Source organism: Anser anser, assembly GCF_964211835.1.
Source record: "Anser anser genome assembly, chromosome: 4".
Taxonomy (NCBI): Eukaryota; Metazoa; Chordata; class Aves; order Anseriformes; family Anatidae; genus Anser; species Anser anser.
In genome coordinates, this window is record NC_139724.1 from 53,367,988 (window position 1) to 53,382,035 (window position 14,048).

A 14,048-nucleotide genomic window follows, 5' to 3' on the forward strand; every position below is an offset into this window, starting at 1 on the left:
AGCCTGCACATTTAATATCTCTTAGAATACACATAAGTCCTTTATAATCAAAATTCAAAAATATAAGTTAGTCCAACTTCTCCAACTCATCACTAACTACTACCTCTAGATATAGCAAGTGGAATGAAGATGGAGAAAAAGTTCTTTTCTGTTGATTCAGATAAGGGAAATAAGGTATCAAGAAACATAAAGTTTCAGAAGAGACTTTTTTGCAAGCCGCACTTTGTGCAGCTGTAGGTATACTGCTTTATATTACAGCTATGCTTTGCTCAAAATATTATAAAGGCAGATGTGCAGTCAATGTAGGCAGAAGAGTAACTGTCTATTAAACTACCTTGCTAAAAGGTGCTCTCAAGAAGTGCATGAGTGCTCATGAACTTCAAAATTGGAATATACCCAATGTGGAAAACCACCAGTGCATTCAGACTAACCACTGACTAACTTTCTTGTGCTCTTGTTAGGGAAACCCACCAAAAAATGCCAAAGGTATTTACAGAGATGGAGCTGTCTGGGCATAGACCAGCCCTTGAACCGTAAGAGTTACCAGCTTGATCAGAAATTTCCATGAAATTTATAAAGCTATAATGTGTTCTCACTAGATTACTAGATTACTCATTGTTCTGTATAAAAAAAAAGGAAGAATTCACACCCAAGTGGCTGATAATACCGTACGTTCAGTAGACAACAAATCTCTCTATAAAGACTGTAGAAACATACTCTTCAAGATTCATATACGGTCATGTTTAAATGGCTCCAATGATCAAACCAGCAGAAGTATACTATAAATTGATTTTTATTGACTGAATTAGATAAACAGATTCATTTTTAAAAAATCATATTACAAACTGCTGCAGTACAATAAAATGGGGTTGCACATGTGGAGATGCCATTCTTAGCCTGCACAGCTCCTGCAGCGCTGTAGCCCATTCTCATTGCAAGCAGTACACTTGAGGGCTTTGAATGAGTCCGTAAAGCAGTTCCGAAACACAGACATCTTGCTCCCATGGCACACTGAGCACGGAAGGAATCCAAAGCCCCCGCAAGAGAGGCACTCATGAGGGTGCTGGACTCTCTGCTCGAAGAAGAAAGAAAGATCACAATGTTACCTTCTCAACAGCTGTATCTCTAGGACAAAGAAGATTCCAGGACAGCTTCTCAGAAACACATTTTGGTTTCTGTCATGAGAAACATCCACTTCCCCATCCCAAGGTATACAACCACAGAAGACCCATGTCTGCCTCTGTATGGACCCACGTGCAATGGTTAGAAATGCTCACTGTGGGATCATCAGTCACATTACACCTCAGAAGCCTGTGTTGATAGTTGTCAAAAAAGCTGGCTAAGTGATGGCTTGCTCTGATGTAGTCTTAGACCTAGATCAATTCTAATAGGTATTGCAATTGATTGATTCTGAACTCCAGGCAGTTTATGTTGATGTTATATTTTTCTATGTTATATGTTAAGATATGAGGACTTTTATCATTTGCACATGTTCATGCTGAATATGTTGTTCCTATTACAGTTAGAGCTGATCATATAAAAAAAAAAAAAAGCAATTCATAGCTTCTGACAAGGAGTGCTTTAGGAAATAAGTGATGTATTCAAATTTATGGGTGTAGAATGCTGAAGCTTTCAGTAGAAAAGAGAAAGATCATTAACATTCAGCAGTTATACCTGGAGAAAACTGCTGCAGGCAAGACTTGGGCTCCCTCAATTTTCTTATTTCATGAGTAAAACAGTAGTTTTACTATACTTTGTGATGAATTAAAGATGATTGAGAACACAGGAAGAGATTTTGAAGACATTTTTAAGTTACAGTTACTGAAAATACTGCTAATTTATTTAGTGATTGCTTGAAAGTTCTGTACCAGATAAATGAAAAGTAGACCAGTACTTACCACAGCACAGATATTTAGCTTTAATATTGTACTGTTGAGTAAAGACTTTATAGATTTATTTATAAAGGAAGAAGAGTAATCCATAAAATTCCTGTTAGTGTTACTCTGAGGAATCATACACCACTGAAAATATTAGTCAAAAACTGTTACCAAAGTATACTTAAATATGTAGAACTAACATAGCCCCTTTTTTAGCATCATTGAGAAAACTGAAGAGATTGCTGCAAAGCTATTAAAAACAGCATTCATCTATTGACAATTTAGATGAACATACAAAAAAAATGTAGAGCATAAGATGAAAGGAAAGAGTCTTAGCTGACGTAAGTCATTTCAGCTGCCTTGAAGTCCATGTCAGTTTGATGTAGCAGAAAATCTGACTCACAATCTACAAAAACTTATTTTCACATGGGTCTGATTAGGTGAAATGCAGATTTCAAAGTGCACAGTATGCCCCAGCAGGGCTCATGGGTTGTTGTACTGAGTCACTCACTAAGATATGATGCACCAGTCTTGCTGCTGCTGCTATGTTGGTGTATCTTTCTGTTCTGAATCTTTATTGTAATGTAGAAGTAGCTTCCTACTTATTTCACTTGTCAGTACTGTTGATACAACAGCATTTGGGCTGGTGCACAGCAGCTGTAGTGCAAATCTCTCTAAGATGATAGATTTTTTCTTAATAGATTTGCAAAACACTTCCATCAATCTTTCTTGCCATATGCTTGATATATTTGTCCATTAGCTTATCCTTATAGGTAAGCAGAAGACACAGCATGACTAACAGATTATGCGATATATACATCTGTAAAACAAAGATCAAAGTTATATGGGAAATTTTATGAGGGACAAAACAATTAGAAATGCAGTATAATAGTATCAGATTTTTTTATTATTATTATTTGTTTGTTTGCTTTGTATTGTAGCTCATAAATTTGCCATTCTTCTTCACTGGACATACAACTCCTTTTACTATTAACTTCTCCAGGGACAATGTCTAGAAGTATATAATATAATATTTTTGTTCTCTTTTATCTCAGGAGTGCACATGTCATTAATAATTTAAGATGGAAGTTTACTTCATTGGACATTATTGTAATTAATCTCAACATTTTAAGATAATATTGTAATCATTAAATTCATTATTACTTCTTATGCTTATAAATAGCTACCTTTTCATGTAGAAAGCTAAGATAGCTAAGAAACAATGCACAGTTGTTTTAGCTTAGTTGCTTGAACAGTCCCCATTTGACAGTCACCTGTCAGACAGCAGTAATGCTGAATGTATTCATTCTATGTATACATTTGTTTAATAGTTTCTGGTTAGCTATTTAATGTGGCCAGTAGGTTCTTCTGTATTCTATACAGAAACACATACATTGAGTAATGAGACAAGGAAAGCTTTTCTGAGTTAAAGAACAGGGCAGACAAATGCAGAAGGTGACACCTGCATTGCGAAGGGACATTTATTTCTCCAAAAAGATGAGGCAGTCCTCAATTTACTGGATAATGCCCAATCTACACCTGGAATAAAGCAGAGGTGAACATTCCTTGGTCAACCTGACCGTAACTTTTGAAGGAGTTTAGGAAAGAAACTGGCAATGAGAAATCATCATGCTTCCCCAAAAAGAGGATTCTCTTTTAGTGAAAAGCTCAACATAAGATTCTATACAAAGAGTTACTATGAAGGAATGTTAGGAAAGCATATGCTGTAGTTTGTTTAAATACAGGGAAAAAGAAACCTTTTAGATGTAATCTTGGGGATAAATCAACTAGATACAGCTTTCTTTTACTCTTTCATTAGTGTCTTTAACAAATATCATATCCATGTTATCTATTTTTAATGTGGAAATTACATACTTCTTAAGTCTATGTGTTATCTTAATTTATTTACAAGTGATTTCAAGACAACCAAATAATAATTCTAAATACATTTCTTCCCCACAGCTATCCGTATAACCCAGACGTTATGACTGATATCTCCACCAAAAGGAAGACAGGTAATCCCTTGAGCAGCCAATTTCACAAGATCAGCAGAAAAGTGATAACCAATAGAGATCCTAGCTTAGAGCAAAGCAGATGGAGCAGTCTTACACTGAGACCGAGTGTCCTCAGGGAGAGTATATCAAATGTTCAGAACTAAAGACAAATAAGCCCCAAAGTACTTGAACTAACAAGGCAAACTAAGAGCTGGAGAAAGGCATAATAATCTGTAATGTGAGGTCTGTGTAATTTTGTGTAAATTGGTGTGACTGAAAACTTCCAACTTTTGCCCAGATTTTCTAGATGTCAACTTTAGACTTTCAAGTCTAACCAGAATGCAGGAGATGTGCATGAACATCTCAGCATGTTCAGTGTGGCACACAGAAAGTGGGTCAACATCCACACAAGAGGCTTGACTCCTCTGGGACGTGGTGAAGATTAAATATCAAAGGTGTTGTCAAAAGTTATAGGAAAGTGAAAATTACCTGCCTTTCTTGCTGTGGCAAATCAGAGAAAATATAGATAGGTAGACATTTGGGTTTCATGTTATCACCGAGTTTTCTCAAACTTAATAGGCTGTGATACTGAGATATCATTTATCCAAAGAGCAAAAAACAAACCAGCATTTGGAATCGTTATATAACAGAAGAAAGAATAACAGAAGAAGAAAGAATAGAGGAGAAAGAATAAAGAATAGAGAAGAAAGAAGAAAGAAAAGAATAAAGAGAAATAAAAGAAGAATAAAGAGAATAAGGAGAAAGAATAAAGAATAAAGAAGAAAGAAGAAAGAAGAAAGAAGAAAGAAGAAAGAAGAAAGAATAACAGAAGGGAATCCATTCAGGAAAATGTTCTCAATTGCAAGTATTCAATGTATGTTCCCTATGATTATTTGCAGAAATAGTTACCTCAATTTTGGTTAAGAGATCCTGCAGTTCCCCAGATTCATTCATTAGCAAAATTTTCTCAGCACCCTATTAGTAAGAAGAAGAAAAAGGTCAGCCAGTTTAACATGAAAAGCCAAAGATGATTAGAAGATTTGGTCTTGAAAATTTAAACAGGCTGAGGACAAATTTGACTCACATTAAGCATTTTGTAATTAGGTCAACCTTAGGAAAGCTAGAAGGAAAGAAGAATCTAACCGTTGTTGTGGTAGAACTGTCTGAGGTTAGTTACCAAGTGTCATATTGCATTTCCCCTTCGTAAAAGGTGACATGGCTTGGAAATTCTGGTTGTGTTCACTTTATTTTACAGGGTGTGGTTCCTGACAGAATAAAAAATATGTCTAGTTACTATGTCAAAAATTGCAATTATATAAATATAAAACACATCAGAGACTGCAACTAAATGAGAGGAGGAAATTTTATTTCAAGTATTATAGCAGTTGAGCATTGAATTAAGATATAATATGCCTAATGTGTAACAGAAGGAGAAAAAGGGTAATGAAAATACCATAACAACATTAAAGTCAGACACAACAATGAATAATAATAATTTCGTCTGGGTATATTAGGCCTCTGAGGGGTTCTGTGATCTGAACCAAGACAGCACTGAAGTAGTTCTTTTTTCCCTCTGAAAGTAAAGGCTGAGAGATTATTGCAGACGAAACAAAAATGTCAAAGATGATGTAAATCTCTTTTTCCCTTTTCTTTAATTAATTTAATTTCTTCTCCCTCTGCAATTAGAGGGACATATTTGAATGCTTACGCTTCAGTTATGTAGCCAAATATACTGAGTACTAAATATTACTGAATACTTACAAACACTTTTAATCAGTTTAGAAGAAATTGACAAAAAGTAAGGAAACTGAGGCATAGATAGAGGGAATTGCACAGTCATGAAGCCAGCTCACAGAAGAGCTCAGATAAGACCTATGTTCCCACCTCACCGTCTTGTGCTTACTCACTGCTGTGGGAAATTGGCCACAAGTGGTGGGTTCATGACATCTCATTGTCCCATTTTTCAGGTCTCTGAATGCCCAGACTGCTAAAATTCATCTTTTGTAGACCTCACATGATCTGGGAGGTGTGGTGGGATGCTGGAGGTGGAATGCTGGCAAACAACGAAGATTTGCCATTACTTTGAGCTCACCATGGTCATCTGCAGGGCTCTAAGGCGCTCTCAGCTCTTGTTCCTCACCAGCACCATTCTCCCCATTACATGGAGGTACAGGAAGGGATGCCGGGGAGCATATACATCAGTAACGTATGTGCTAGTGTAGGGCTAGTGCCTTGCTAGAGACTTCCCATGCTGCATCATCTTTCCAGTATCCCTTTTTTGTCTTGGACTGGTCACAGACCAACCCCAGAGGGACCCAGGGACCCAACACACACACACAGCTAGTGTTCAGATGGAGCTTCTATCAAGGTACACAGCAGGGAGAAGGGAAGAAGCCCACAGCTCTACCAATAGCTGAGCACAGGGTACAGAACCACTTCAGTATGTAATACAAAAATCAGCCAAGGGGCACAGAAATATTGCAAGGGACTTTGCATGACACCCTAGTGAGGTTGGTTTCCCTCTGCAAAGTCTTTTAGCTATGGCTCTCTACAAAGAAAAACACTCTTGACTCTGTGTATGATGTTATACTAAATAGGTCCCTTGCTGACTTCTTTACCATGTTCACGTTTCTTATTCAGAGATGCTTGTAATCACAGCATTGCATTCTGTTAAAAAGCAGGGTATTAATATTTTAGTGGATGTGAGTGCAACTTCTGCAGTGAATGCTACTCCTTCAGTGCTCCACTTTCAAAGAGGTTAAAAAAAAAAAAGTATTTACAAGGTAATTACTTGTGTTTAATTATGTGGAAGATGACAGGAGACTCAGATCTCAGATCAGCTAGCATTGCTTATGCTAAATCTTCCTCTGTTGAAATCTGTTATATATCATGGGCACAGTGTATACCAGCTTCAACATATGCATCACATCCCTCTGTGTCCCCAGCAGAGAAGCTTTTAGCAGTCGACCAGCCTCCTTCACACTTGCCCTCTAATTTTTCTCTATTTTCACATAGAATGGGCAACAGGAGTGACTGGCACAACAAAGAAAGGGTTTGCCAAGAACCGCAGGGTATTAGCTCTGGGCTTGAATGCTCTGCAGTGGCTTAAGTCAGAGCTTGCACTGCCTGTGCTAGGCAAAAAACTTTAAGTATTTGGAGCTTTATTGATGTAATTGTGGCACTGCAAATTCCGTAATCTGGACAAACCCTGATTTGCCCTCATTTAGACAGGGATCTGTTCTCCGTGGCAACAGCTGGCAAAAAGCATGCCTGTGACTTCTGCTCTGTTATACAATGGTACTGTACTGTAATGCTGACTGGCTTTTGCAGCCCTGTAATTAAAAATCTGACAGGTTTCCCATTACAGATTGATATTTCAAAGGATTTATATTTCAGATGAGACATTCATCAGCTAGCTGTGTTATTTCCAAAGTGGAAAGTCTTATTATTATAGCTTTAAAATTAAAAACCAAAGTTCTAAATGTCTATCAACATTTTTAAGTGTTTCAGTATGTCTTCTGTGATTAATGTCTGCCTCAAGTGAAATTTGAATAAAAGATACTTTGCAGATGTTAATCTACCCTTTGGATCTGTGAATCTTAATTCTCAGTGCCTGCAATTAATAGAGTAATGAAAGCACCTGTTAAATATTTCCAATAGTTGCTTTCTGACCAGAAAGTGACACCTTTCTTTTTATTCTTAGATTGTGCTCAGTCCACAATTACCCACAAAGGGGTGTGAAACAGTTAAGAATCTGTCCCTTCAAACAAACATTTTGTTAACCAGGTAAAGGTTTGAAGCACCAGCCTGTTAATGCTTTATCTGCCAGCTTAAATAGCTTAATAGCTCTTAAATATCTCACAGCCATGGTGCAGGAGAAGATTTCTTTTGAAAATCAAATGCTACAGACTTTGCTAAATAATTCAACAGGTTTTCTAAACTATTTTTTTGCTTCAAAATATTTCCCAATTTTCCCTTGAGATATTTAGTAATTAGCATCATATTTCAGGCACGGTCCCACTATCTGCAGAACTAGGACAAGCCCAGTAAATTTCCTACTGCTCCAGCTCTGTCTTGTTATCGAACCAGCTTGTTGATAATCCATCATAAATGTAACCTGTTACCATTTTTGTGATGTAATTCCTCATCAAGGAATGCACGTAGATGTACGCATTTGTATGCAAATGTTCTGCATTTGGCTGTACTAGACTGCCTGCTGATTTGGGGAAGCAGCCTCTCTTTTGCATCATTCCCTACATTCAGAAAAAAAATAACACAGCACTGAAATGTTAAATGAGAGTGGGCTGGAAAACCAACCTTGACCACCATGTGAGAGAATTGGGTTTGCAGGAAATAGACAAACCCAAGTATCTGTTGTGGACATGTATGGAATTTGATTAAACACCTGGAAATCTGCCAATAAACTGAGAAAAGTGTGACTGTAGCTTAAGAAAAGTTAGATTTGATATGCAAAGAGCTATCAGATTTTGTATTAAGAGGGCATGCAATTAAACCCTGCTGTTCCTGAAACGTTAAACTGCAAAACAGAGGAAGCAGATGAGTGAATGCAATAATTATATCATAGCTTTATTGCCACAGAGCCATTCATATCTACCCCATCAAGTGAAAGTTAGGAAAATGTGTTTACTCTAGCAAAACAATGAGGCAATTGAGAGCTACTAATCATAAATGACCACTGGAAAAAGGCAAAAGGGAAACTGCTAATATTTTCATAAAGAAATATACTTTACACAGGTATTTTCTAAAGTTAATTACAAAAATAGCTTTATCATTCTTAGTAAATGGTCATAACCAACGAGTCAAAATATTTTGACTGTAAAACTCAAGCCATTGTAGATTCATTACAGATGGGAAGACTAAGTAGGAAGTTGTTTCTTCATGAAAAAAATAAATGTACATATTTGAAAACGTTTTGAGTAAGTTTGAAAGGAGGAATGGCTGATACCCCAGAGGGCTGTGCTGCCATTCAGAGGGACCTGGACAGGCTGCAGGGCTGGGCCAAGAGGAACCTCACGAAGTTCAACAAGGGCAAGTATAGGGTCTTGCACCTAGGGAGGAATAACCCCAAGCACCAGTACAGGCTGGGAGCTGGCTTGCTGGAGTGCAGCTCTGCAGAGAGGGACCTGGGATTCCTGGGGGACAGCAGCCTGACCATGAGCCAGCAGTGTGCCCTTGTGGACAAGAAGGACAACAGGATCCTGGGGTGCATTAGGAAAAGTGTTGCCAGCAGGTCAAGGCAGGTGATCCTCCCCCTCTACTCAGCCCTTATGAGGCCACACCTGGAGTATTGTGTCCAGTTCTGGGCTCCTCAGTACCAGAGGGACATGGAACTACTGGAGTGAGTCCAGAGGAGGGCTATGAAGATGATTAGGGGACTGGAGCACCTGTCGTACAAGGACAGGATGAGAGAACTGGGCCTGTTTAGCCTGGAAAAGAGAAGACTGAGGGGAGACCTCATCAATCTGCATATATATATGAGGGGAGGGTGTCAAGGGGATGGATCCAGTCTCTTCTCAGTTTTGCCCAGTGACAGGGCAAGAGGCAGTGGGCACAGACTGAAGCACAGGAGGTTCCAACTGAATATTTCTTCTTTACTTCTTTACTGTGAGGGTGACAGAGCACTGGGACAGGTTGCCCAGGGAGGTTGTGGAGGCTGCGTCTCTGGAGATATTCAAAACCCGCCTGGATTCCATCCTGTGCAATGTGCTCTAGGTGATCCTGCTCGGCAGGGGGGTTGGACTAGAGGATCTTCAGAGGTCCCTTCAATCCTCAGCCATTCTGTGATTCTGTGAAAGGCAGCTGAATACTGGCATTTAGTCATATGCTTAAAGTGAAAAATAAACAAATGTATTTTTAAAATATAATGCATTATGTATTAATATCTATAATGAGCTAATATGTATATTAGGGATGGCTCTGTCTTTTTAATGTGCATCCCTTTTCCAGTAAGGTGGGCTTTTACATAACATAAAACTCTAGCCATCCTGGATTCCTTTGTATGAGTAAGAGAATGCTCTCTTTTTTTTTTTTTTTTTTTTTTTTTTTTCCTGCATTGCATTCTGCTTTCTGCTTTCTGGAAATTATTTTATATTCTGCTTTGGTGCCCCAGCAGATGGCATAATTCCATTTCAGATGGAGAGATGGAGACAGCCTCAGGTGAAATTGGGGGGGGGGGGGGGGGCGGGGGGGTGAATGAGATGGTAAGGAGCATGTTGCAGAAAGAACCTGCAATTTCCTGAAAGACTGATATTTAGACAGCATGTGTCAAAAAATACAGTGATTCAATCCTGAAAGAAATGAGAAGATTAAAAAACCTTCTGTACTGCAGCACACAGGACTTTACTTGACAGGGACTAAATATGATTTTTCTATTGCTTCTGCCCAAGTAGCTGATTTGTCTCATTCCCCCTGTGTAGGCAATGATAAATTCCACAGTATTGTGAAGATTTATCCACACAGCTTGCAGTACTCTAGCAACCCTGTCAGGATTTCTGAGCAGCTCAAATACCGTGTGCTATGTCACATGCATATATGCTGTGTTCTGGTGCTTTTGTTACATTTATCTCATTAAAAATAATCTTGTCCCTTTTCAAAACTCTTCATATTTTAATTAGGGTGTTTTTTTATCCTATGACTCATTGAAAGGTGCCTGGCTCAATATAGATTCTCTTTTGTATTGCTTCATGCAATCTCCTTTAGGGAGGGATTTGCCAGGAAATAAATATTCAAAATTAAAAAGAGAGAGAGAGCAAGAGAGAGAGAAAATATTGCGTGATTAATTTACTGACACACCAGGCTTCTGGATTTCTGTTTTACATTTGCATATCAGAATATAATTATCATAAAAGCTATTACAGAAATGTCCACTGTTACCAATGAGACCAAATTCCATGTGAGTTCTCAATCACATTTTGCTGAAACACAAGCCCAGTGCAGGAGGCAGCCAACCTGCTGCCCTGTGAGTCCCTGACAAGTTGTCTTCTTAAGGTGTCACATCCACGAGGCATTGAAATAGCTGGGGAGTGATTGCTTCATGGCCAGATCCTGAAAGACTGGTAAAACTTTTGTAACCTTCCTGATATGCAAACTACCCTCCAACTTATTGCTCTTCCTCAGTGATTTGATTTTGGCCTATTTTGTTTTTTACCAGATCAACAGGTACTTTTTCTTGTCTTAAATAATATGAATGGAGTTTCCATGCTGTAATAAATGTATGTAGACCAGAACACTAAATTCTTACTTCTTTTTACCCACTGGTGTCAGCAGGTAGTTTGACAGTTTGATATCTCTCCCACATTTATCTAGCTTCCTAATTCACTTTCCTTCCTTTCTATATGTCTGTTAAATATCTCATAAAATAATTAAATAGTTTTAATAAAATTGTATTGCTTGTTACACTGTTGCTCATCTGTTAAAGACAAGTTTCCCATGATCTTCTAAAAAAAAAGCGGCAGTGAATTAATGGGCCATCCATCACACCAAAGTGACTATAACTGGGCATCAGCTAGAGCTTAGCAAATAATTTATTCGATATATTTCAGTATTTTACCTGATTTGTTTTGACAAATTGATCACAGTGAGATTTTCTTGGACTTGGTCATAACTCATTGTGTTGTGTTTTTTTATTATTATTATTTTTAATATGACAGTTAGGTAAGCAAATCTTAGTCTGAATCCTGGTGAATTTTAAGCTTTTCTTCTAAGAAGGACTTCTGTTGCTGGCTGGTTGGAGAGCTCTCTGTCTCAGGGATTTGATAAAAGCAGTCTCTAATGTGAACTAAATTTCTCTGTCTGCTAATACCCTGTGCATGGTCCATTTTGCAAGTACTAGTGTTGTCTGGTGAAGTGGACTGCTCAGAGAAACCAGCCTTAAGCATAGCATTAAGAGTTTGGCAGAATCCTGCCAGTGCCACGAAAGGAAGGGAAGAATGCGTGCTTGAGCATTTTTGCAGCCCCAGCACCAATTGTATGCTGTTTTTTGATTGCATTTTATTCCATTACTTAAATCTTTTATAAAAATGAAAGCATTAGGCAATACCAACAAAATAACCCTGCTGTGTTTAAATACAGTTTGCCTCCACAAATCATGATCTCGCGGTTGGTGTTAATTGCTAGTTCTTCACCACTTGAGACAAATACCTTTTCTGAGCTCCCAACCTATTTTGTTGGTTGCTTTCCAGATTTTTTTGCTTTTAAACTCTGATTTTTCAGTTTATGAAAGAAACATTTCTAAAGAACAGGTTATCCCTAATACAAAGGTGCAGTTTTAGACACAGAGTACCAACGTACAAATTTCAGTTATAGTTTTCTACTTGGAGTTATGTCTCACAACCGAGCAGAGTTAGGCTGTTTTTATTGCTAGATTTTAAGTATTAACCATTCTGTACCTAAAACAATGTTCCATTGATTATAGTTGCCTGATACAGACTATGTTATATAAAATTCAGTGCATGTTTAAGCTCTTAAGCCCCAAGCTGTTAGACATTCTCATATTCAACAGAGTTATTACTAAATGACAGGTAAGTTTTCTGTGTTAATTTTCCTGGGTCAATAATATACACAGGTTTTCATGAGGAAAAAAAAAATCTATTTCTCTAGATTTCCGTGGTTTTAACTACAAAGATGAACTCTTTTCTTAGAAACACAGCATCACTTAGATTGCATTACTTCATCTTACTCCCCTCCTGAAAGCCTCTCCCCAGCTCTGTTGTGTCTTTACATCAAACCTACCAGTGTGGATGGGTACAACACATCCCACAAAGGGGCCTCTGTCTTTGTTCCCATCACTCCAACATTGCAGACAATTTCATAAAAACATAACTTTCTTCTGTTCTTACAGACTTCATAGTCTCATGTTTTACTTACCCCAAGGTAATGGCCATCAATAAACACAACAGGGAGGGAGGGAACTTCACACACCCTCCTGCATCTCTCATCTAGTTCTTTTCCATAGTCACTGTTGAGAGCAATATTTTTTTCTTCAAATTTAACTCTGTGGTTTTGAAAGATCTTTCTAACCAGTTCACATCTTTCAAAGGTGGTTCTCACCACACGAAGACTGGTTGTATAAATTATTATACGGCCAAATTCTGGCACTGATGACACCTGGAAAAGAAAAAAAATAAGTTCCAATTGCAGTATATGAAGTGTTAACAATTTATTTTTTTCTGGCTGCTGTAATAACATCCAAATATTGAACAATTTCATTAAAAATATTGTTTAAGCAAAAAAGAGAAACACAATCTTTTCTGTACTTTTTTGAGATGTAAAGATGGAGTGTGAGGAACTAAGTGTTTGTAATCACCACCTTAAGGCAATTTAAATTGCTTATCAAAGTCAGGTGCAACTTTACTTCTTTTGGAAAGCTTTGGAGATAGTTAATCAAGCACAACATTTTCAAGAAACAGACATATTTTAGAACTGGTGGGCTTCCAAATTTGAATAAGTCATTACTCTTTTGTTGTTGTACTGGACACAGATTCACCAACCTTCCCCAAGCTGTAAGACACAATGCTTTGGGTTAAACCCATTTCATTTGCAAAAGCACAAATTCTTCAAAGAAACAACAGAAACTTGAATGCAGGGCTCCCCACTGTTTTTAAAACTGCCTGATTCTGTTACAACAGTGACTCCTGTTTGTTTATACAAACACAGTCTGGTAGTATCCAGATGAAGTCCAGACTTGATAGCTAGGGTGTTAACAGCCTCCTTTCAGCAAGGACAAGAGCTAAAGCTAAAAGCTCTATCACATCCATGAACCAACACTGACATAGAATATTTTATCTCCATGCTGAGCTAGATCATGATTGGAGAGGGGACAGATTTATCACTAATTTTTTAGTGGGGACCCAAGTTAAATTATTCTAAAATCCAGCCAACATTAAAAAGTACATTTTGTGTGTATTCAGTCTCCAAATCAAAGCCCACTGCAGTTAGGGGACACAGTTCCATTGGCTATAATAAGTTACAATGCAGGCCAATTCTTCATAGGTATAAGTTTATACCTCATATTTCATTACTATGATGAAGAAAAATATGGAGTGTAAATACTACAGGGGTTATTTTGTCCAAGAGAGAATAGTACATTTTAAAAAAGCCTGAGAATCTTTGCTCTAATCAAAGACACTCTGTACCAATAAAGAGCTAAAATCCTTGC

The 14,048-nt window shown here is 37.8% G+C and overlaps 1 protein-coding gene across 1 annotated transcript in view; it reads right to left on the reverse strand.

The window, feature by feature from the left end:
* Positions 1-882: 882 nt before the first annotated feature.
* GRXCR1 (glutaredoxin and cysteine rich domain containing 1) overlaps positions 883-14,048 on the reverse strand; it is a gene marked incomplete at its 5' end in the record, with an annotated part of 39,029 nt that continues 25,863 nt past the window's right edge. The window contains 3 exons of the mRNA XM_083834961.1: positions 883-1,072; positions 4,781-4,846; positions 12,758-12,997. Of these exons, the coding sequence (XP_083691087.1) occupies positions 893-1,072; positions 4,781-4,846; positions 12,758-12,997 (486 nt within the window). The 3' untranslated portion in view covers positions 883-892. The remainder of the gene's footprint in view (positions 1,073-4,780; positions 4,847-12,757; positions 12,998-14,048) is intronic.